The sequence below is a fragment of the Marmota monax genome, unplaced genomic scaffold (genome assembly GCF_021218885.2).
Source record: "Marmota monax isolate L192 unplaced genomic scaffold, Marmota_monax_Labrador192_F-V1.1 WCK01_AAM20220418_F8-fsc00039, whole genome shotgun sequence".
Classification (NCBI taxonomy): Eukaryota; Metazoa; Chordata; class Mammalia; order Rodentia; family Sciuridae; genus Marmota; species Marmota monax.
This window is the reverse complement of record NW_026693602.1, coordinates 4,974,073-4,997,882: the sequence shown is the minus strand read 5'-3', so window position 1 is coordinate 4,997,882 and position 23,810 is coordinate 4,974,073. Positions and strand designations below refer to the sequence as shown.

General features: G+C 44.9%; 1 protein-coding gene across 1 annotated transcript; it reads left to right on the top strand.

The window, feature by feature from the left end:
• Positions 1-454: 454 nt before the first annotated feature.
• On the top strand, positions 455-22,928 carry Mgst2 (microsomal glutathione S-transferase 2). The gene is given in 6 exon segments (XM_046459514.1): positions 455-512; positions 4,631-4,730; positions 18,451-18,521; positions 22,276-22,357; positions 22,797-22,822; positions 22,825-22,928. Coding segments are annotated over 6 exon segments (441 nt in total).
• Positions 22,929-23,810: the final 882 nt, after the last annotated feature.

Sequence of the window (23,810 nt, the reverse complement as noted above, 5' to 3'; positions counted from 1 at the left end):
CTGCGGCTCCTCCCTGGGTGAGTAAGGTTAGAGTGGGTTTAAATAAGCATTGAAACCGCTGAGTGGGATTAGGGACAAGCTTCCGGCTTCTTCCCCAGGAGGTGAGGCCTCTGCCAGCCTGGCAGGGTGCCTGTGCGGGAAGGAAGGACCCGGAGAGTTGGAGAATGGCTGCTCTGCAGGGCTCATCCCGCAGGGGGAGCTGCCACACTGCAGCTGGCCACCAGAGAGCCTTAGGGCAAGTTCAGGAAGAACCTCAGGAAGTTCAGGAAGTATCCTGGTCAGCTATGGGTCTTGGAGCTCCAGGCTAGCCTGCCATCCTGGTTTCTCTTCCAGTGCAAAGGCTGCTTCCTCAACTCTGTTGACCTTGTAAGGAAGGAAGGTCAGCTTTGCAGGGCCCCAAGGTGCTGGTGATCTTCCCTCACTTCCTGCAGAGTTCAGGACATCCCTGGGAAAGATGGCAGGGAATACCATCCTGCTGGCTGTTGTCTCTTCTTTCTCTACCTGTCAGCAAAGTAAGAGTCACTGGCTGAGTGTGTGTGTGTGTGTGTGTGTGTGTGTGTGTGTGAGAGAGAGAGAGAGAGAGAGAGAGAGAGAGAGAGAGAGAGAAGGAGGGAGGTGGGCTCAGTTTGGGTTTCTACTTGCCCTTATCCGTGGCCCTGGGGGCTCAGCAGAGCAGTGGGCTCAGGGCCACCTGCTGCCTCCTCCTTCCCCAGGGTGGGCAGAGAATGGAACATTCCAGAGACTAGTTCTCCTAACGGGAATGTTATGGTCCCTCAGAGCCCAGGACTCTGCCTCATCTGTGGTTACAACCCACAGCCCAGCTCCAGGGAGCATTGGAAGGGAGCTCCCCTGCAGAGGGTGGGGCAGATGCATTAAGTACCAGGGTTCCAGAGGCCATATTGTTTCTGCTTCTAAACCTGGTTGTGATTTCTTGAAACCTGATCTTTTAATTAATGTGTTTTCTTCAACAAACTGCCTATGGCAGGCATGATTATCATGTTAAAAAAAATCTCCTGCAGAAATATGAGCTTTAGAGTAAGTAATTAATTCTAAATATTGAAAGCACCTTCCCACGAGGATTACTCAGGATCCTGGTTGCTTGGTTATATAGAGGGCCGCTTCTCCACGGGAGACGCATTTGCTCAATTCCTGGTATTTTACCTACAAGACTCGGGGGGCTGGGTCTGAGCACAGGGAGCAAGCCTTCTTACCAAGCATGCGTACTTCTTGATCATTTTTCACGTGTTCATGGGCCAGGAAGCAGGACTGAGTTGTGGGCTGCTCGGATCACACCCACAACCGGAAGGCCATCAGCGGCAACCCAGTTAAGGACGGAGTCTAGACTCAGTGTTGTCTCATCAGTCTATTTTGTGAGTGTGATTTCTTAAACCTTCAGATACAAACCTTACGGTTTGGTTCCCAGTCTTCCGTGGAGTAGGGAGGGATGTTGGTTACTGACTGAAGAAATAACCTGGCTCTACAGTAACCTGTCCCCGTTGCGGGAAACAGACTGGTCGAGAAGCAGCAAGCAGCGCTTGGAGAGGAGAAGGCCCAACTTTATTTTACACCAATGCGCCCGGAGATCAGACTCCAAATTTGGAGCACCCATCACCAGTTTTTCACAACATTGATAGGCTACCTAGTGCCATGAATTTTCTGGTCTAAATGATACATAGTTGTGTGTGGAATTTCAAGTGGGAAGCTTAGAGTGTGATAAGGGGAAGAACTGGCTCCTTTTTCAAGGTTTTTGATAAATCTCTAGCCTTGGGCCAGAGCTTCCACAGGGGACATCAAAGGAAAGTGGTTAGATCCTAGGGGGAGTCATTTAGAATCCAAAAGGTGGGAGTGGACGGCTAAGTTCCCTGAAGAAGGCTGACTAGAGAGGGGAGGGGACCGTTCCCCTTCCCAGGCACTAATTCTCAGGACAGTGTCCTTAGTTTACTTTGCAGCAAGGCTTTAGAGCAGGCGGTCCCAAGCCACACGTGCTGTCATCCTGCCACTGCAGAGAGCTCAGGGCAGGGCCACGAAGCCAGGGACTCCCTCATCCCCACAGGCTTCTGTTTTCTGCCTGGAGAATGGGAACCAGAGGATGAGAGGACTCCGTGGCCAGGGTGGGAAGGGAGGGGGGAGTTAGGGAGAATCATGGTTTGTGGTGGACCAGGAATGTTTGATGATTGTGGGGGAAGAGGGAGAGAGAGGACTGTTAGCTGGGACTGAGAATCAGAATTTGCCACTTTTGCAAAAGTCTGGTGTTTATGGAATCTGGACACCTTGTGACATGTATAGAAGCAATTCTATTTATTTTTCAATTTTTGGCAGTACTGGGGACTGAACCCAGGGCCTGCCCACGCGAGGCAAGGACTCTAACTATGGAGCTACATCCTCAGCTCTTTTTAAAAATGTTGAGACAGGATCTTGCAAAGTTGCCCAGGCTGGCCTTGAACTTGCACTCTTGCCTCAGCCTCCTGAGTAACTGGGATTACAGGCCTGTGCGACCGCACCGGGTATAGCTCAAGTTTTGAGGATGGACAGATAGACCTCTATCTGTCTGGTCCAGCCACTTACCAGCGAGGTGCCCCTGGCCAGGATACTCCACCTTTTGATGTCCCCTTTAGAAGGATAAACAGGACACTGGACAGGAAGTGCCCCCCCCCCCCCATTGGTGCCTGGCCCAGGGTAGTGCTCAGCACGGTGGTTACCATCTTAAGCTCTCTTGCTGCAGAGAGAAGCTGCTGGATAGAGAGGTAGCCCCTGGTGGGGGGTGGGTGGGTGGGTGTAGTGAGCATTGGTGGAGGTCAGGTATCTCCATCCACTCTCCTGTGTATACCTGTACACAGGTATCCCCTGGATAAAACCAGGGAAGAGGAAAGTCAGGCAAAGCAGATAGTGACGATTCTCAAGTGGTTTTAATCAACTCATGAGAAGGGAAATAAAATCAAAGTTTCCAGCACAAAGGTGAAAGCCACCGAAAACATACATTGGAGAAAAGATTCCCTCTTCAACGAATGGTGCTGGGAAAACTGGAAATCCATATGCAACAAAATGAAATTAAACCCCTGTCTCTCACCCTGCACAAAACTCAACTCATAGTGGATCAAGGACTTAGACATTAGAACAGAGACCCTGTGCCTAATAGAAGGAAAAGTAGGCCCCAGTCTCCACCATGTTGGCTTAGGAACTGACTTCCATAACACAAACCCTAAAGCACAAGAAGTAAAATCAAGAATCAATCAATGGGATGGACTCAAGCTTCTTCACAGCAAAGGAAACAATCAATAATGTGAAGAGAGAGTCTAGGGAATGGGAGAAAATCTTTACCACACGTACCCTAGATAGAGCACTCATCTCCAGGATATACACAGAACTCAAAAAACTTAACACCAAAGAAACAAATAACCCAAACTCCTAGGTCTATGGGCCAGGGAACTGAACAGACACTTCACAGAAGAAATATAATCTATCAACAAATGTATGAAAAAATGTTTGATACCTCTAGCAATTAAAGAAATGCAAATCAAAACTACTTTGAGATTTCATCTTATTCCATTCAGAATGGTGATTATCAAGAATACAAGCAACAATAGATGTTGGCAAAGATGTGGGGAAAGAGGTTCACTCATACATTGCTGGTGGGTCTGCAAATTGGTGCAACCACTCTGGAAAGCAGTATGGAGATTCCTCTGAAAACTTGAAATGGAACCACTATTTGATCCAGTTATCCCAATCCTTGGTTTATACCCAAGGGACTTAAAGTCAGCATACTACAGTGATGCAGCCACATCAATAGCAGCCCAACTGACAATTGCTGAACTATGGAACCCACCTAGGTGCCCTTCAACAGATGAATAGATAAGAAAATGTGGCATATATACACAATGGAATATTATTCAGCCTTAAAGAAGAGTGAAATTATGGCATTTGCCAGTAAATGGATGGAGCTGGAGAATATTATGCTAAGCAAAATAAGTCAATCCCAAAGAACCAAGGGCTGAATGTTTTCTCTGATATGTAGATGCTAATTCACAATAAGTTGGGAGGCACTATGGAAGAATAGAGGTATTTTCGATAAACAGAGGGGAGTGAAGGGAGGAGAGGGGATATAGAGGTAGGAATGTCAGTAGAATGAATGAATTACCCTATGTGTATGTATGAGTGGGGTAACTCTATATCCTGGACAACCAGAAGAATGAGAAGTTATACTCCATTTATGTAAGATGTGTCAAAATGCATTCTACTGACCTGTATAACTAATTAGAGCAAATAGAAAACTATTTAAGAATAAATAAATAAAGCTGCTGTGAATATTGGTGTATAGGTCTTTATACAGAAAGATGATTTCATTTCTCTTGGGCAAATACCTCTAAGTGGAATGACTGAGTCATCTGGTTGTACACTTAAATAAAAAATTTCCTTGCAAACTGTTTTTCAACATGGTTGTACCATTTCACATCCCCACCAGCAGCGTTTGAGAGTTCTAGTTGCTCCACACCCTTACCTGTCTTTTTAAAGTGGCGTTATAATTTAATTTTAGATGGTCTCCTAGGTCTAAGTGTTGTCTGACTGTGGTTTGATTTGCATTTCTCTGATATGCACATGCCATGGCTTTAACCAACATCCCCCTTTCTTGCAGACTATTTTGCTCTTCAGGTTGGAAAGATGGGATTAAAATGCAGGATCATTCCCTCAGCAGTCACTGGGTCACCAAAGTTCGAGAGAATGTTTCGTGCACAGTGAATAATGCATCCCCACCCCTCACGGGTCTGTGCTCACCACAGACACATGATTTCTGATTAAGGGAAAGAGTTATGAAGAAGGTCCTGAGTTCATGCTTGCAATAACCAGTTTGATTGTAAAAAACGACTCTTCAGAGCCAAGAGCCTTCTGTGAACCATGAAACTTGAAGTGTCCGGTGCAAGGAGTCTACCCAGCTTTATTTCAAATTCAGCAGGGTATGTTTACCAAAAAGGCTGAGACCATAGAAAGGACTGCTGCGACTCTCAAGCAGGGCCACTTGGACAAAGAGTCCCCTCCAGCCGCATGAGAGTGCAGTTGACCCCAGTTGAATCAACCATTCTGTAATTTTCTCTCTCTTCTCTCTCTATTTCTTTCTCTCTACTTCGAAACAGAGGCAGATCAGTACACCCTCGGCCCATTTCTCCATGAATTGTTTCCTAAAACCAGGAACGTGCAGGAGTGAGAAAGCTTTCTGGGTCACATGGGTTCACCATGCTTTTGATCATCTCCTGTTCTTGCTTCTGGAATGCTCTACCATAAGCACCATGGATCTGCCTCCTGCAAGACGCTAGGGTTCCCTTGATATATTTTTTCCCCTAACACTGATTGTTTGAAAAGCCTTGCCTGTATCACCATTTACATGATGCTGGGTTCCTTTGTTCATGTTTTGGGTTTTTTCTTTACCCCCACTCCTGAGGGGAAGGGGACTCCATGTTTCTTTCTTGTTGGGGGGGCAGGGGTACTGGGGATTGAACTCAAGGGCATTAGACCACTGAGCCACATCCCTAGCCCTATTTTGTATTTTATTTAGAGACAGGGTCTTACTGAATCCCTTAAGTTCCTTGCTAAGTTGCTGAGGCTGGCTTTGAACTCGCGGTCCTCCTGCCTCAGCCTCCCAAGCTGCTGGGAATACAGGCATGCGCCACTGTGCCTGGCTCTTTGTCTTTTTTTTTTTTTAATATCAAGATTACACTAATTTCAGATGAGGTAGAAGAATCATCCTGTTCTCTTTTCTTAATAATTTCATTAGATTGGAAGGGTGGGCTCCTTCAAATTTGTGTAAAACTTGGCTTAAACCTATCTGGACCTGATGTTTCTCTTATGCAAAAATCTTGACTTATATTTGCTTTTTAATGATTACTGGATTATGCAAGCTTTTTTACATCCTAAATTCAGTTTTGGCCAGTCATGATCCTTGAGCTGACAACATTGGTCTCTTATTTACTTGTTTCTAGGAGGATTTTACAGACTTCCCAAGGTTACAAGTGTGGGGTGAATGTCCCTGGTAGTACACGAGGTCATTTCAAGAGGTGTGTAAACTTGATTTTAAATAATGTTGAACCAAGTGAGAAGCCATTCCCATTTGTCTTTGAATCCTTGTGGTCTTCCAAGTTCTTTCTGATTGTCTGTTTTTGCCTTTGACTTTCATTTTTATTCATTAAATGAAGATACTCATTAAATGTTTATGGAGCACCCTCTATGCTGTGGCTCGGACCATATCAGTGAACGAGTCGGACAGAAGTCCTTGTGCACTTGGGGTTTACCTTATAGCTGTGGAAGTTGGAGAATAAACAAGAACAAATAGTATTATAAGGAAATATGATGTTCAAGGGAGATATATGCACCGGAAAAGGACAAGGTGTCCTGGGGTGGGTTGTAATTTGAAATGGGTGGTCGACGCAGGCCCCACTGAGAAGGTGGTACCTCAACCAGGGCTTGAAGTGAGGGAGCTGGCTATGTGAACAGGTAGATACGAAGAAGTTCTTGGGCAGCGGGAGATCCAGGGCAAAGACTTTCTGTGAGAACTTGTCAGCAGGGGGTCAGCTGGCCAGAGAGGAGGGAGCCCAGCAGGGAGTGGTGGGAGGTTAAGTTGGAATGGTAATGGGCCACCCACCACTAGGGCCCTAAAGACCCTTGTAAGGACTGGCTTTTTCTCTGAGTATAATGGAAAGTCACTGCAGGGTTTAAGCACAAGGGAAGCATGATCTAATCTCTTAAAAGGATGGCTCTGCTTGCTAAGAGTGGTCTGTACAGAAGCATCAGTAGAAGCAGAGAATTCACTGAAGAGGCTACTGCAATAGTCCAAGCAGGAGACGCTGTGGCTGTAGCCAGAGAGACAGCAGATGATGGGGAATGGTCAGATCTGGATCTATTTTGCCATAACAAAGGCAGAGTGTGAGAAAAGTATAAAAACCGACCCTTGGATTTTTGGCCTAAGCATCCCCCAAAATGGGGCTGTAATTAACTGAGATGGAGAAAGCTGTAGGAAGAAGGCTGTTTTCAGGAAAATTAGGAAGTAGTGTCCTGACATGCTGTGTCTGTGCTGCAGCCAAGAAGAGGCACCGTATCTACTGAACTATTTGGATTATTATTATACCCCAAACTGACTAAGTAACTGTGGTTTGCACCTCCAATTAGAGATAGAGAGGAGGTCACTGGGCATACAAATCTGCGTTTTAGGAGAGATCTGAGCGGGAAATATAAATTCATCTCCATCATGATGATCATTCCAAACCATGGATGAGATCATGAAGGTAGTGGGTGTAGGGCAAGAAGGAGGAGGACCAGGACCTGAACCCAGAGCTCTCCAGCATCGGGAATTGAGGATGATGCTAGGACCAGCACCCAGAGCTAAGGAGATCATGGAGGCTCTACTCAAATGTTAGGTGACCCTCCGTTGGTTATATGTGCAAATTAAAGAACCCAACGAGCAACAACCAAAGCACTGGAGGGTGAATTGGAAGCCCCATGTCATGACTCGGGCTTAGTGAGTAGTCAGCTTCCCAAAGGTGAGTGGCTGGGAGGCAGCTTGTTTTTTGTCTATTTTATTTTGAGACAGGCTCTTGCTAAATTGCTGAGGCTGGCCTCGTGCATTCCTCCTGCCTCGGCCTCCTGAGTGGCCAGAATTACAGGTGTGCTCACCATGCCCAACCTTTTTCCTGGGGAATCCTCAGATGACAGGCCCTATCTGTCATCTTTCTGGGACCATTTTATTTCTCTAGAGAAAACTCTCTACGACGTCTTCAGGAGTGAGCGTGGTGGGGAAAGGCTTGGTTCTGCTCACTATGTGGATTCTCACTGTTTTCTGGACAGAATTTTACCCCACCTTGCACAGTGCCTGGAGTGCCCTAGAAAGTCTCTGATTCAATTTCTCCCAACAGTGACCCCCCAGCTCCTGGGATGGGGGAGTAGAGGCAGAGAGCGGAGGTGTGGGGAGCTTGGTGCTTCTTGGCCTTTCAACCAATCTTCTGTTTCAACCTTTGGCCTCTAAGGCACTGGTCTCCCATCCCTGAGCCTCTCCGGGATGGGAGCACGGATGCTCCCAGCCTCCCCCATTCTTTCTTCCCATATTCTGCCCGCTTAGCTACTGTACCCCCAGGTACTGTCCTTCCTGCAGAAACTTGCTCTAGATGGCTGTTTCTATTTTTTATTATTTTACCAGCACTTGAGAGAGGCTTCAGGAGCGAAAAGAAATAGACTTGAATTTCACCTGCCATGTTTAACAGGAAGTCTCTTCCGTGTGGTCTCCGTGACCTCTGAACCCTATTTCCCCCCTTGTCAGAGGCCCGGACTCACAGCCTTCAGCCACCCATAGCTACTAACTAGAATTCAGGAGCCTTTTGTTTTCATGGGATTTGTTACTTACTTTTTTTTACTTATGTTTCTCCTTTATTTAGGAAAGGGATACTCATTTGTGATGGTGATGTAAAATTCCTTTTTTCCTAATTTAAGTTTTAAAAGAGTCGATTCATGGAAAACTTCTCCATGGTACGTGGAGAGGTAACTGTTTTGACAGGGATGGGTTAATGCTTGAAATTTGGGAAATGCCATACTATTTATAAAAATCATCACAGGAGGGATTTCAGGTCTCCTCACTTTGTCCCTCATGATCTGAGGACTTCTTCGTGGGCAGCACCAGGCTTCCAGCAGGCTAGCTCCCTGGGCCACTTCTTGGTTCTATTTTCATTCCTCCAGTTTCCATACATTTGATTTTCTTTCAAGTTGCTACTCTTGCTATATCTGGACTCCTCTTGTCCTAGAAATAAAGCTGGACACTGTTTCCAAATATTTCTCTTAAGTTGCTATTTATAAAATAAGTATACAAACCCAATTCCTTTGTTAGGAGTGTTTCGTTTGGTTTGATTAATCACAGAGAAACCGTCAGGGTCTGTGTGATAAAAACACCCCTCCCCCACATCAGGGCCATGGCAGACGTAAAAGGCCTTGAAGGGCACCTTGGTGGTTGCCCTGGTTTCTCTGTGAGGTTGAATGGGGACAGCTCTACTTGCTTCCCTGGATTTCTTCTTGGATATTCTTCAGCCCTACTCAAGTTCTTGCCTTAGACTCTAAGGTTTAGGATAAATCTGGCCAAATCAGTTTACATTCATTGCTCGGGACGTCATTTAGACTTTATCTGAGGAGGTCCGGCTGGGGATCCCGGGGTAACCAATTTCTCTTGGTAACTATACCTCTCTTTAGATCAGCTCCCTGAGCTCTGCAATCCCCTGGAGAAGGAATGTACCCTTCCATCTGGTTCTTGGGGATCAAAGCATTGATACCTCTAAGCCTCTCCTGAAGGTGTCAGGAGTCCGACTTTCACAGCAATGTCACCTTCCCCTAACCTTCTCTCTGGCTGCATTTACTACCTCATCAGCAATCACCTCAAGGTGCCCCAGCACCCCTCAGAGCCTGCTTCCTGTCTGAGGCCACCTGGGGTTGGGGAGTCCTCTGCCAAGCAGAGATGGCCGCTAGGAGTCTAGGCATCCTGAGTTACCAGCCAGGCATCCTCCTCCAGAGTCACTGCTAATTCCTCCTCTGCCACAGGGAGAGGTGACAGAGATGACTGTCCTCTACAGTTCTGCACCCTTTTGCCAAAATACATTTTTATAAATCATGAGAATCAAAGCTATGATTTTTCAAAGAAACATTCCTTTGTGCTACTGTTGAACTTAGAAAATTCTATCTTGTCTAATTTAAAACACCTCAATTCCTTTACATTAGAGACTTTTATTAAATCTAAATGGGGGATCCAGGTAACAAACTGATCTTGTTGCAATTTGAATATGTTTCCTCTGATTGTATCTTCACTGGAAGGAAGCTCCTGACTCACTCTTTCACAAGCTTGTGGCCACTATTAAGCTTCCTTCATCTCTATTTTGAGGCTGGGTAGCACTAATTTTTCATCTTTTTTTTTCCCCAACCACTTTTAGATATTTCAATTGTTCCCTTCAGACTAAAATTTTTAGGATTATTTATAAACCTGGAGCTTAGAAATATATATAGAATATCATACAATGGTTTCAGTGGGGCAGGGAAAGATAGAAGAATCACCTCTGACCTAGGTCGTGTGAAGGCATACCTATCTGCTTAATGCTGAATTATTCAGTTCTTGCCCCAGATTAACCTGCCATAAGGCACAAATAAACCCTGCCACCATGAATCTAGGTACACTAGAAATATTAGCCTCCTCTTCTTCTACTATAGTTTTGTATTTTACCAGTTCATTAACTTTTTACAGTCTTTTCAAATTCTAATCCTGAAATTTTAGAAATTAAAACCAGTAACCTTAATGCACCGCTAAAAATAATGGAGAATAGGAAAGTGTCATGAGTGAGCTGTCATTAACATAGACCATGTTTGTGTCCTTCCACAATGTCAGAATTTATTGAATAATACTAAATTCACAAGAGATACCACTTTCCTCTGTAGCAGTTCACTGAATATGGGTGGGTCACCTGGTAGTCATAAGCCAGGCAAACACAGGTACTTTTATTCCACATTTTACAATTGTTTTAGTCAGCTTTTTTTGCTGCTGTGGTTAAAAGATCTGACCAGAACAATTGTAGAGGAGGAAAAGTTTATTTGGTAGATCATAGTTTTGAAGGGCTCAGTCCGTGGACAGCCAGTTCCATTCCTCAGGGGTCAAGGTGAGGCAGAAGGTCATGGCAAAGAGAAAGAGTGTGGTGGAGGGAAGCAGCTCACGTGATGATCAGGAAGCAGAGAGAGACTCCACTCTCCCTGAAGCCACACTGACAGGGACCCACCTCCTTCAGTCATCCCCTACCTGTCTTCAGCCACCACTCAGTTAATCCCATTAGGGATTCATTCACTGAATGGGTGTAGGTTCTCATAACCCAATCATTCCTCCTCTAAGCCTTCTTGCATTGTCTTACACATGAGCTTTTGGGGGACACCTAACATTCAAATCATAACACAACTACACACACACACACAGAGGTTGCAGAAAGGCTAAGAAAGGGTTAAGAAGTCCCCATAAGGACTTCAGCAGGTTGAGTTGAGAGCAAAGGAAGAGAGCAGATACAGATGCAAAGAGTCACTGAGGGTGGTCAGAGTATGAGACCCAGCCAAGAATTGGTTCAGGGTGCAGAGCTGTCAAAGCTCAGGAAGTTATTCTAGGCCAAGGCTGGACTGCCGCAGTTTCAGTGTCGGCTTGAGATGTCAGCTTGGAGTGGGACTTCTGTGGTCATCATGGGCAGGAGAAACTGCACTCAGCTAAAGCCTGAGGACAGAGATTCCGAGGTTCATCGCTATGGCAATTTTCCTGGGAAAGGCCTGTGATGAGTGACCAGGATGGTCAGGGTCCTACAGTGTCCAGTCTCAGTGTGCCCCTCCTTTTATGGGTCTCCAGTGAGGGTTTCTCATCTGGAGAGGTTGATATGCTCCTTGTCCTGACATGATTTGGGGTGTCCATGTGTCCAGCTACTTCTTGATTTAACTTGATAAATTGGCACATATAAGTTATTTATCAGTGTCTTATGGTCGTGCTGGGCATATGGTGAGGTTGTTTACTTGTACAAATAAGGTATAGAGTCTTTCTACCTTGGCATCTGTACTCAAAATGGAGCAGCTTATGGCAAACTACTGCTTTACAAAATGAAGCAACAGGTTTAGGCACAGCCTGAAAACTGCTGTTCTATACATCACAGAGTAATTTAAAGCAGGGTAAAGCCTGCTCTTCACAGAAAGGTAGTGATATTTTAAATTTTCTGCAACTTCAAGATCATAGAAGTGTGGGCCATTAACTTTTGTAGAAAATGCAGAGAGAGAGAGAGAGAGAGAGAGAGAGAGAGAATGAATAATAATACATCCCTATTTTTCTTGAAAGTGTGACCATCTTGGACATGAGCTGAAAGCCCTACACACTGAGTTATTTAAAGGGGATTCCCAAAATGACGAAATGACTCTGGGTGATGAGTTATTCCAACGCTAGCACCTTCTACAAACACCTAAGTGTACTTGTCATACAAGCTGGTGATTCTCCAGATCACGGGGGCAAGAGGTACCTGGAATTTAGGGGAGGTGCCGTCTCCAGCTCCTGTGTTCATCCCAAGTCTCCCAGCAGGACTGCCGATGGGTGGGCGGTGGTCACGCGTGCCCACACACAAGTTCCCTGACAAGGAGTCATTTAGACAGTGCCTGGTCCTTATGGAAAGACAGACTCCACATGTTCTCTCTCTGAGCACATTAACCTGTGGCTCTGGTCCTCAGATGGTGTCATAATCCAAAGACTTGTGGGGGTCCAAAGTCCTCAACCAGGGCCATCTGTGAACGTCACACAAAGCCCTGAACGCATGCAGTGGCTGCTTTAGAAGACTCAGCAAAACCAGGGAAGGGAGAGGGAGGAAAGCTCCTGATAAACCTCCTTGGTGTTGCCTGGTCCGGCTTTATTTTTTTCAAAGATGTCCCACTGTGAGCATTGGGATTAGGAACTCTCTAGGGCTGATCAGCTTTCTCCTTTGGAGAATGTTCCTTCTGATTTTCTGCATGAGGCTGTTGCAAGTGAAGTTTCATGTTGTGTGTTCGCTGGAAATTTGTCAAGTAGAAAAAATACTCAGAAATGCTCTAGGCCAGGGTTTTCCCTCACACCAAAGGAAGACACTAAATAATCTACTAAGGAGTGAGGAAAACATTGGAGCTTCTATTTATTCTTAAAATCTCATCCTTTAGTTCTATTGTGTGTTTTATAATATCCGTAATATTCCTTTCCAGCCATATGCCCCAGATTCTTAGTGGTTTAACACAATGGGTGTTAATGTCTCACTCATGTCTGGCTCTCCATGGGAGTCCCCTGGTGACCTACCTGGTCACAGAGGCCCAGCTTACTCCGATCTTTGCGCCCATCCAGGTCCTCAGAGTCTTCTTGGTTCAGTCAGTGGGTGCAGAAAGGTAGCTTAGCATGACAGCTGCTTAACTGTTTGGCCTGGAAGTGACATATCTAATCCCCTCACTTCCCGTTGGCATGCAACCCACATGGGCTTCATAGCTACGGTTTCCCCGTCTTTGTTGTCAGCTGGCCCCTCTGTGACTTAGGACATGTATATATTTTTATGTGGCTGGGCAACTGTGAGGGCTATGCAAAAAGTTTGGAAACTAGTGTTTTAGAAGCTGCAAAATTTGGAACAGCCAGGCCAGGCTTTGATTTCTTTCCCCTCCCAAAATGATACAAAGTTTGTAGTTTACTTCATCACTAAGACTAGGCCCAAATGGCAAATGCTACCTAGTCTGGGACGTCTTCACTGCTCCCAGGTCTTGGACCCAGGCAGAATCTGTAGTAGCCACATGTCCCAAGCCCCCAGGGTACAGGAACCTTGGACACAAGTGTTTCAGCAACTCTAACGGCTCAATCTCCATCTCTACCTGACTGTTCCTTGGGGTAACCAACGCTTCCCAGTTTTTCTGAGACTTTCCCAGTTTTTGTGCTTAAAGCTTCATGTCCCAAAAAAACTTCTCAGTCCCAGGCCAACCTGGATGATTTACCTGAGATGGTTTTGAAGCTTGAAGTTACACATTCTGGAAATGTCCCTAGTCCAGGCAAACCAGGACGGTTGCTCCCTGGGGATTGCAGGCTGTGTCCTGCTCTGAGTTGCTCCTTGGTGTGTAGAACTATGGTTTTCAGCCTGTGCCTAACTCTGAGTTACTCCACTTTATAAAGCAGTAGGTTGCCATGACTTACTCCATTTGAAGCACAAGTGCCAATGTAGAATTAATCCACACCTTGTTTGGGCAAGTAAACAACCTCCATCTGTTCAGCACATCCACCAGGCACAAATTGGAAATAACTTATTTGTGTCAATTTATCAAATGGGGAACATTTAGACCAGTGGGCAATTCAAATCAAACCAGAAACATCAGATACAAGGAAGTTATCAATCTCAATGGACATACTCTCCCCACTAAGACCTACAAAAGAAGGAGCCCCTCAAGAGTGGACACAGAAGGCTGGGGCTATAGCTCAGTGGCAGAGCACTAGCCTCTCAAGTAACATTCCTTTCCATAAAAATAAACAAATAAAATAAAGACATTATGCCCATATATAACTACAAAAAAAATTTTATTTTTAAAGAATGGACACAGAGTCCCTCTGACCTCCTCACCTTGTCCCTTGTCATGAGCCTTGCCCAGGAAAATCACCACAGTGATGAATTTTTGACTTTCTGACCCTGGATTCGGCTCAGTGTGGTTTCTCCTGCCTGTGAGGATAACATGAGGCCCTCTTCAAATTGATACTTTAAGTGACACTCTGGAACTTCTGTCTGTCGGTCTAGACCCTTACTTTAATAATTCTGCAGAACTGGTTCCTTCAAACCCTTATCTGATCACCTACAGAGATTCTTTGCCTTCCTAGTTGCTTTCCACCTGTGGCTTCCTGAACCCGTTCTGTTACCTGTGTATCTCACTGTGTGATGCAGGATATGTGACTTGAGTGCTATTGATGTTGAAATTAAGATTGGGATGGAATAAAAGAATTTGTGATCACCTCAGGCATGACACCAAATGAACCATGAGTATTTTTGGTGAATGAAAGCCAATGAAAGTAATGTAGCTTACAAATTTATTGTCATTCAATAAATTCTGACATGTGGAAAGACACTAACGTGTTTGGTCTATGTTAATGGCCTCACTCACTTGTGACACTCCCCCGACTGTCCTTCTAGCAAAGCTTCATTCTGTTATTGTCTCCTGCATAGTCTCTGAGGCCCCTGATGTTGTGACAAAAGATAACTTCCTCCTAATCTTTCCATGGGGACTTTAATTTCAGAAGAACACAGGAGGCTGTGACCAGAGAATGAGCAGATACAACCTGTTTCCCTCAGTGTGGACATGCGGGGCAGAGGACTGTCCATCGATGATCAGAATCAGCTGTACCCTCTGTTCCCACGTGAAGGGCAACTGATGTGTGGATGCTGCAGGCTGCTTGCTGTCCCCAATGGGGAAGTTTTCTGAGGCTCCCTGTGACGTGAATATGGGATATGTCTGCCTTCATAACCAGAAGGAGGCTGCAAATGATTCCATATTGATTTTCATGTTCATGAAACTGTAATTAGTGGCTGATAGGACTGTTGAGGACTTGTCAGGATTTCATCCCTTGAGTTAAAATATGTCTGCTGACAGCTGACGGAGGTGGAGTTATCATGGGGCACACAGGGCACACAGGGCCACATCAAGCAGGGCTTGGACTCAGAAGAAGAGCTGGTGACAGAAGATGTGATGACATGGGGGAGGGCTGGGGGAGGTGACGATGAGCAGGTGGAACGGGATCCTGGCGTTCTCTGCAGGTGGGCAGCAAAGAGGATTGTCAGCTAATAGCAGGACCCCTGACAGGTGGGCAGAGAAGTATTTTCAATCTCCGAAAGATGACAGCAAGAAAAGGCTAGAGCCGCATCTCACAGGGACTAGGGCTTGAGGCAGGTCAGCCCCAGAGGGGCCTCCGGGCAAGTACAGCGAGCTCAGCTGGGCCATGAGGTCAGGGCGAGTCCAGCAGTGGACACTCCTTGTAGGGAACAAAGGGACCCACTTCTTGGCAGAGGAAGATGCAGAGATGTGATGCCAACCTGCCTCAGGGCCACAGGTTTTGCGCACTGTGAACACAAATGGAGTTACAGTCCCATCCTGCCTACACCTCCCGGCTCCTGACCTGCTTGGCTCACCAGCCTCTCGGAACCTGCCTCCTCGTATTCCTGCTACTTTTTGGGAGTCAGGAGATGTCCCCAGGAGCACAGCCCTTGCTGCAAGCAGTTGAAGGGAGGGGCCTTGCCACTGGCCTGCGCAGGGCCCCTGAGGGTGGCCTTCCTCTCCAGCTTCGTAACTGGACTTCCTGGGGCTGCCCTGGGGTCTGCAGCAGGGGGAGGTAAGGGGTCTGGCTCTCTCCAACTCTGTGTCTCTTGTCATGGACGTCTGGCACTGCCTGTGTCTGGAGCCTCACCAAGGGTTTCAGAAGATGATCCCTCCTTTTAAGGCTGGTCTCCGTTAAGGAGGGAAAGCCGTTCCCCAGCTGGGCCGGGGGGAAGGGCCCACTATCCCTCCATCCTCACTTCTTTTCCTTTCTTGCCCAAAGGCCTTCTTCCTCTTTCATGTAAGGGACCCCAAAGCATACCCACCCATCAACCTGTGTGGACAGATGTCCTAAGAGGCCACAGGCCCATGGGCTCTGTCCCTGCAGAGCAGCTGGGGCTTGGATGGATTGCTCATCTACAATATGATGTCCCTGTCCCTCCCCCCAAACCATGCCAAAGGATGAAACGGGATGCTTTTGAAGGTACTTAAAAAATATCATAGCCAATTTTGAATTAAAGTATGTTGTGGAAAAACTTAGTCCTTATTTTTGGGGTAACTGAGGGTACATTATGGACTGTAATAAATAATGGGGCAATTAATAGGATCCAAAAAGGATCCTATAAGATTCCTACGAGGTGGAAGGATTAGAGCCTTCCTTTGCTAGCCCTCTCTTTCTCCTCACGGAGAACAGTTCAATGGAGTTAGTCAAGGAAAAGGAAATGTGGGGAAGCTGCGAGCCCAGGTATTTTTTAGGTAGCTGCAGTTATTCCGAGTACACAAATTTATAAAGTATCTTCACTTAACCTGTCATAACCACTTACAAACTTAAGAGGACATTAATTAAAAAAAAGACAACCATCATCAAAAAGAGAAAATCATACAAATAGGAGAATCAGCAGAAAGAAGATTCTCGGTTGCTTCTTTGAGTACTAGAAAGTTGGACCTCTGGTTCCTGAGAGTACTAGGCTCTAAAGGAAAACTTCTTTGGGTCATTAGTAGCCTTTAGGGCTTTACAAACAATAAGAAAAGCAAGAAGAGACTCATTTTCGATTTTCCAGGGAATTGGCAATCACTGCCGTATGGGCCCTTAGAGAGCCATAGGTGGACCTTGCTCTTGTGTTTTTTCTGGGGGGTTTAAAGTTTCCCCATGTGCTTCAGGATTCTGCATCAGCCATGGCCTCACTTATACCAGCCTTGAGTTTGTTAATTATGAGTTTTTCTCGCCCAGCATTAAGAGATGGTTGAAAGATGCAGGGGAGCTTTGTCCCATGTATTGAGACCTCATCTGGTGAGGTTGAGTTGACCTGTCCACGTTTTCTGTGGAATTATGGACAAGGAAGAATTACAGACAATGTGCTTTGTAATTGTGTTTCCTCCCTCCCTCCCTCCCGCTGTCCCTCCTTCCTTCCTTCCCTCCTTCCTTCCTTCTTTTAAGAAATAAAAAAGATAGCTCATGGTGACTGGGGCATCAACTATTTCTGGGTCAGTTACCCATCACCTTGAGTATCGAGCCATGAGGCTTATTTAAGGAGGGATGTGGGGTCAGTTGTGAATAATCCTGTGACTGACTGTGACTCTTCCACCAGAATCTACCGTGGCACCCTCTACCTGTTACCATGAAGTTCTTCCTGCTTGTGGTGGTGTCCGCAAAGAACTCAGCCAACCTAACCAAGATCCCTTGCGGGTGGAGCTCAGGGAGGAGGATGAGTAGGAGTCATGTTTTTTTCTCTTTGTTAGGTTCAGAGGAATTATTACTATGCCCATTTACTTAAAATAGCAGCAAATTTTCCATCTGAGTCTTCTATGAATAAAGAAGGTTTGAGCAGACAGTAGGACAGAGTTTTGGAATCTAGAGATAGACACTCTCTACTTTTAATTCTCTACAATGCCATCAGTCAGCCTGGGCTCTCCTGAGTTTCTTCCTTCATAAATGGAAATTAGATATGTTTACTTCAGGAAGTTTTAGGAGAATAATAATTATGATAATTATTATTATTTTTGCAATTGGGGATTGAGCCCAGGGGTGTATTGACAGCTTACAGAGGTGGAGTTATCATGGGGCACACAGAGCACACAGGGTCACTGAGCTATATCCCCAGCCCTTTTAAATTTTTATTTGGAGGCAGTGTCTCCCTAAGTTGCTGAGGCTAGCCTTGAACTTGTGATCTTCCTGCCTTAGCCTCCTGAGTTGCTGGATTACAGATGGGCATCATTGTGCCCAGCAAGGGGAATTACTTAAAGACCACCTTTTAGTGTTCCAAGTCACTAGGTGGAAAGTAATGGATGTGAAGGAATTTTTGAGAAGAAATTTGTTTAATATGAATTAAGTGACCTTTGGGATTTAGCTAAGATACAGAATGATCTTTAGGCTCAGCAGAACTATCATGTTGAAAAGAGCCATAACTCATATCTATTAGTGGAAGCTTCTGTGTAGGAGAATGATTTGGGCCCTTCTTGAGGTTTAAACATGTCTGAGGCCCACCTTAGAAGATTCATTTTAAACGGAAGGATCACTTAAGTTCTTTCTGCATTTGTATTACCTTTGTTAGGATAGACTGAATTTTTACCTACAATGAAGAATCAATATATAATTGCACGGTTTCCCACACATCAACCCCTGTTTTCATTTTTTCCCTGCAGGCAAAACTGTGTGGAGCTTTATCCTGTGTTCTTGATTACATTGTGGATGGCGGGATGGTACTTCAATGAAGGTACTCAGGAAATACAAGTCAACTCTGTTCTAGTGAATATGGTGCTTAAAAATAATTAAAGAGCAGATAGTCAACCATACAATTATTGATCCTGAAAATGATCTTAAGCAAAATAAGCCATGTCTGCATAAATATGTGTGGTAGATTTGCCAAATTTGACCCTTGTGATTTAATTCAATAATTAAAAAAATATTGGAACAAACTATATGCTGGGCACTAGAGGATGAAAAGAACGTGAACTTTTTGTCTTCAAATCCAAGAATTTAATTAGAATTAAATTATTAGAATTAAATAGTCACCTGAATAATTATAGTTAACATTTATGGAACACTTACTATGCTAGGCATTATTATTATTATTATTTTTAAAATATCTTTATTTATTTATTTATTTATCTTTAATGTGGTGCTGAGGATCGAACCCAGTACCTCACAAGTGCGAGGCAAGCGCTCTACCGCTGAGCTATAACTCCAGCCCCCACTAGGCATTATTTTTAAGTGTTAAGTCTCATGAATAAGATTTGTAGGATTTACAACCTTCACATGACATAGAGTCTATAACTAATTTCTACTTTACAGATGAGGAAACTGAGGAACAGAGAAGCTAAGTAATTTGTCTAACTTGACTTTTACCCAATAGAGGGAAAATAGCCCTAGGAGGGGATGTTGACATTTATTTGTCCTACAAAACTGTGTACCTTTTTAGAAGGATCCCCCCCAAAATAATGCTACTGTTTATAGATAGCAGTTCTACAAATATCCCCTGTTCTTTGACTCTGGGATCCCTGGTGAGCTCCGGGCTTTATCCAAACTGCCAATCCACTCAGTAGGGAGTCTGACCGGCATGGGCCACCTTGGTTGGAGAAATTCAATCCCTTTGATTTCTGGTGACTTTTATGGCCTCATTTATATCTGCACTTGATTACTAAGAATGAAACCCAAATCCAGCTGCTTCCAGAGGAAACCCCATCCATCTCTCTCTTGTAATTTTTACTGTCAACTAAGGAATTTCAGATCAAATGACCTTTAGAGAAAGGCTCTTTAACTTTATTCCAACTCATGCTTTTGTCCCTTAACGACATGAATGGAAGTGGCTGTTCCCCTCACATGAGGGCATATTAATCACTAATAAGAAAAGCGCCTTTTGATAATGGGATTCTGTCTCGGCCATTTGACCCTTTGCGTGTCCCTGTGATGGGCAGAATGAGGCCCATGGCATGGCAGGAAAGGGCTTCTTGGGTATCTTATGATTTTCTTTTCATTCTTTTTCTTCCAAAGTCAGCTGCCCATTAGCTGCTCCTCGTCATTTTCTTTAGCTTTATGGGAATCATTCACTGGTTAGGGTAGAACCCTTCAAGTTCCTCAGACACTAGGCGTCTCTGTCACCAGCCCTTTGCTGGGTCCCCTCTTCTCATCCTTCAGCATCCGCAGACCAGCGCCCTCCCCTCAGGGCCCTTTCTGAAGGTGGCCTCCTCTAGCTCCTCTCTGTCCTTCCCTTTCAGTTTCTTCACAGCTGTTTCAAGTCTGGGATTTTCTCCTCCATTCTTTTGTTTGCTGTCTGACTTTGCTGATAGAATACAAACCCTCTAGGGCCTGGGGTCGTGGCTCAGCAGTAAAGCACTCACCTAGCATGTACGAGGCCCTGGGTTCGATCCTTAGCAGCACATAAAAATAAATAAATAAAATAAAGGTATTGTGTCCAACTACAACCAAAAAATAAATATTAAAAAAAAATCCTCTAAAGGCAGGGAGCTGCTTACCCAGTCCTTAGAATAACACTTGGAATACAGTAGAAATAAAAAAAAAATCTTTATGAGCAAGTGAAAGTAGCAAACCTAATTCCATCCAGCATATCACAGTCCCACACATGGACGTTGATGAGAGGGCTCTGGTGGCTTGCATCTGGGAGGGGCCTTCACAGGGAGGATGCAGATATTCGCATCCATCAGGATAGCCAGATATCATATTGAAATTCCTCCTCCTCCTCCCCACCCCTCCTCCTTCTTTTGAGCTAAAATTCACATGTAGCAAAATTCACAGACCTTGAGTGTTTGATGAGTTTTGAAAGGTGTACAAGTCTCTGTGAGCCTAACCCCTATCGAGGGACAGAACATGGAAGTTTGCTGCTGGTGCTCCCAGCCCTGCCTGTTTTCACTCCCTTCCGGATGCAAACACTGTTCTGACTTTTTCATCCTTTGGTTTTGCACACGCCAAACCTTCATGTAGCTGGAATTGTGCAGCATGTACCTTGTAATGCTCTACTCCCACAGCAGAATGTTCTTGAGGTCGCCATGCTGTTGTGAGTAGCTGTGTCGTTTCCCTGCTGACTAACTGTCCACTAGGTGCCTCTACCACAGCTGGTTATCGATTCTTTTGGCTAATTGCAAATAAAGCTGCCATGAACATTCTTGTACAAGTTTTTATGGGCACATGCTTTCATTTCTCTTGGGTAAATACATAGGAATGGAATTACTGGGTCAATAATATGTCTAGTTTTTTAAGAAACTACCAGAACTTTGCCCAAAAGGGCTATAGCATTTTGCATTCCTAACAAAACTGTATGAGGATTCCAGTTGCTCCCACACCCTCACCGCTTTGTATTGTTCTTTTAAAATTTTCACCATTCTGGTGAGTGCAGAATCTTTTGCACTCCTGCAACTAACAGACCTGACCAGATCAATTGTAGAGGAGAAAGAATTTATTTGGGTGCTCATGGTTTCAGAGGTCTCAATCCATAGATACCTGGCTCCATACCTTGGAGCTCGAGATGGAAGAGGTTAGTGGAGGGAAGCAGCTCAGATGATGATCAGGAAGCATAGAGAGAGGTCTCCACTTGCCGGATACAAATATATACCCCAAAGCCACACCCAAACTCCCATCTCCTGCACCACTTCAGTTACCACTCAGTTAATCTCTATCAGGGGACTAATTCACTGATCGGGTTAAGACTCTCACAACCCCATCATTTCTCCTCTGAACCTTCTTGCATTGTCTCGCATGTGAGCTTTTGGTGGACACCTTACATCCAAATCAGAACACCAAGTAACATAATAAATTTTGTTTTGCCCACTCCGTAACTTCACGTAGTTGGAATTGTACATTTGTCAAAACTCACAGAGCTATGTGGTATGTCATTGTAGTTTTTTTTTTTTTTTTTTTTGGTACCAAGGATTGAACCCAGGGGTGCTTAACCACTGAACCACATCCCAATTCCTTTTTATTTTTGATTTTGAGACCAAGTCTCACTAAGTCACATGGAGTCTCACTAAGTTGTTGAGGCTGGCCTAGAACTTGTGATCCTTCTGCCTCAGCCTCCCAAGCTGCTGGGATTACAGGTGTGCACCACCATGCCTGGCCCTCGTTGTAGTTTTAAGGGGCAGTCTCCTACTGTCGAATCTTGGTAAAACATTTTCATGTGATTATTGGCATTTTGGTTTGTCTTCCTATGAACTGTCTATTCAAATATTTTGACTATTTAAAAAGTTGTTTTTTTTCCTAATATTTTGTTTTTTAGTTGTAGTTGGACACAATACCTTAATTTTATTTTTATGTGGTGCTGAGGATCAAACCTAGTGCCCCACACATGCTAGGCAAGCGCTCTACCGCTGTAGCCACAACCCCAGCCCCAAAGTTGTTTTTCTTTTATTATTGAATTGTATATTTTTTTCACATACGCATTTTGTAAATATTTTCTCTGTCTCCATATCTTATTTTAAAAAACTACTGCAGTGTTCTTTCTTTTTTCTCTTTCACAGTTTTTGCCGCTATTTTGGGACTGGTGTACATATATGGCCGTCACAAGTACTTCTGGGGATATTCAGAAGCTACTGAAAAAAGGTAAGGAAAATCCAATCATGTTGTATTTATGCAAGGTGCAGCAGAGAAGCCTGAGTTCCTTTCCTGATCCTGAGAGCTATCAAGAGCACCAGAGTCATCCATGTGGCCCGAGGCCGGGTCTTGCAGTCCACACAGAGGCGTAACAGGGGGAGATGCAGGCCTGAAGCTGCTCTGCATGCAGACGTTCCCAGTCCTTGCAATAGTTCTGCATCCTCTCTGTAAAATGCAGGGAGATCATCTTGTCCAGTCTCCATAATCCTTTGAGTGATCAAAGGAGTGAACTGACCTCTGTGGCTGGGCATCTCCTTTAGTTTATGTGACAAAGCAAAAATTTCAAATGGCAAAAACACGTGTTCTGGGCAGCGTTGACAACGTGGCAAGGCTCCCAGCTTCCTCAGAGTGGCCCAGGTGGTCACTCCTTTCCCTGTCCCCCCTGCAGGATGAGTGGTTTGGAGCTGAGTCTGAGGACGTTGCTCTGTTGACTGTGCTCAGCAGCCTGGGGATTGCAAACTGCTGTCTGGAAGAGTACCTGGACCTCCATATTACCAAGAACCTGAGGCGGCCCTTCTAGCTTCTTCTCTTCCCTTTCATTCCTACAAAAGCTGCCTCCACATGGTGTCATTTGTTAAATAAATAAAAATAAAAGTCTTCATTTTGTTTTTCTTGGAATGGCTTTGTGGAAACACATCCTTTAGAGAATACATTTCCTGTTTATTTCAGGGTGGAATTTTCTGGGTGGGTCTATCCATGTCCTCAGTGGACATGTATCAAGCTCTAGTTTTGGAAGTGCATGTTGAAGTCACGATTGTTTTTGTGGGGACACAGCAGCCTGACCTGTGGGCTGGGCTTTCTGTGGATCGCTGACATAGCCTGCCTCTGAGACAGCCTCTGTCTTGATGGAAAGTTCCCGACAAATATTGCTAAGGCAACCGAGCCTCCTGCTCTGGTGGCTTGGAAGCATGGGGTGGCTGTAAGGGGAGAAGTCAGGCAAACACAGAGTAGCCACAGAAGAGAGCCAGCAACTAACAGCACAGGTCACACCGACTATGAAAATGTACTTCATAAAGAACAAAGGAAAAAGAAAAAAGGTATCATCTTAAGGAACCACCGAGGAATTGGATGCTGAGTAACTCTTCTTGGCCCTGGGTAGAGGAAACAGGGTCCTATCATCAGCTGTAGAACCTGGATTGGGTTCTGCTGCACATCTGGGGTTTAGGGCGTGACAAAGCCTGTCAGCAGAACCCAGGTGGCTACCCTGAGCCTGAGCAACACGCAGGTAGAGTTTCCTCTTTTATAAAATGGGAACGTTTCTACCTCATAGCACACAAAGACCTTGGGAAAGTGTCATAAAACATCTTAACATTAGGAGAAGAGCCCTCCGCCAGTTTTTCCAGAAAAACTGGCATCTAAATACTAGTGTTTCCAGATCAGTAGGGCAGGAAGACATAGCAAG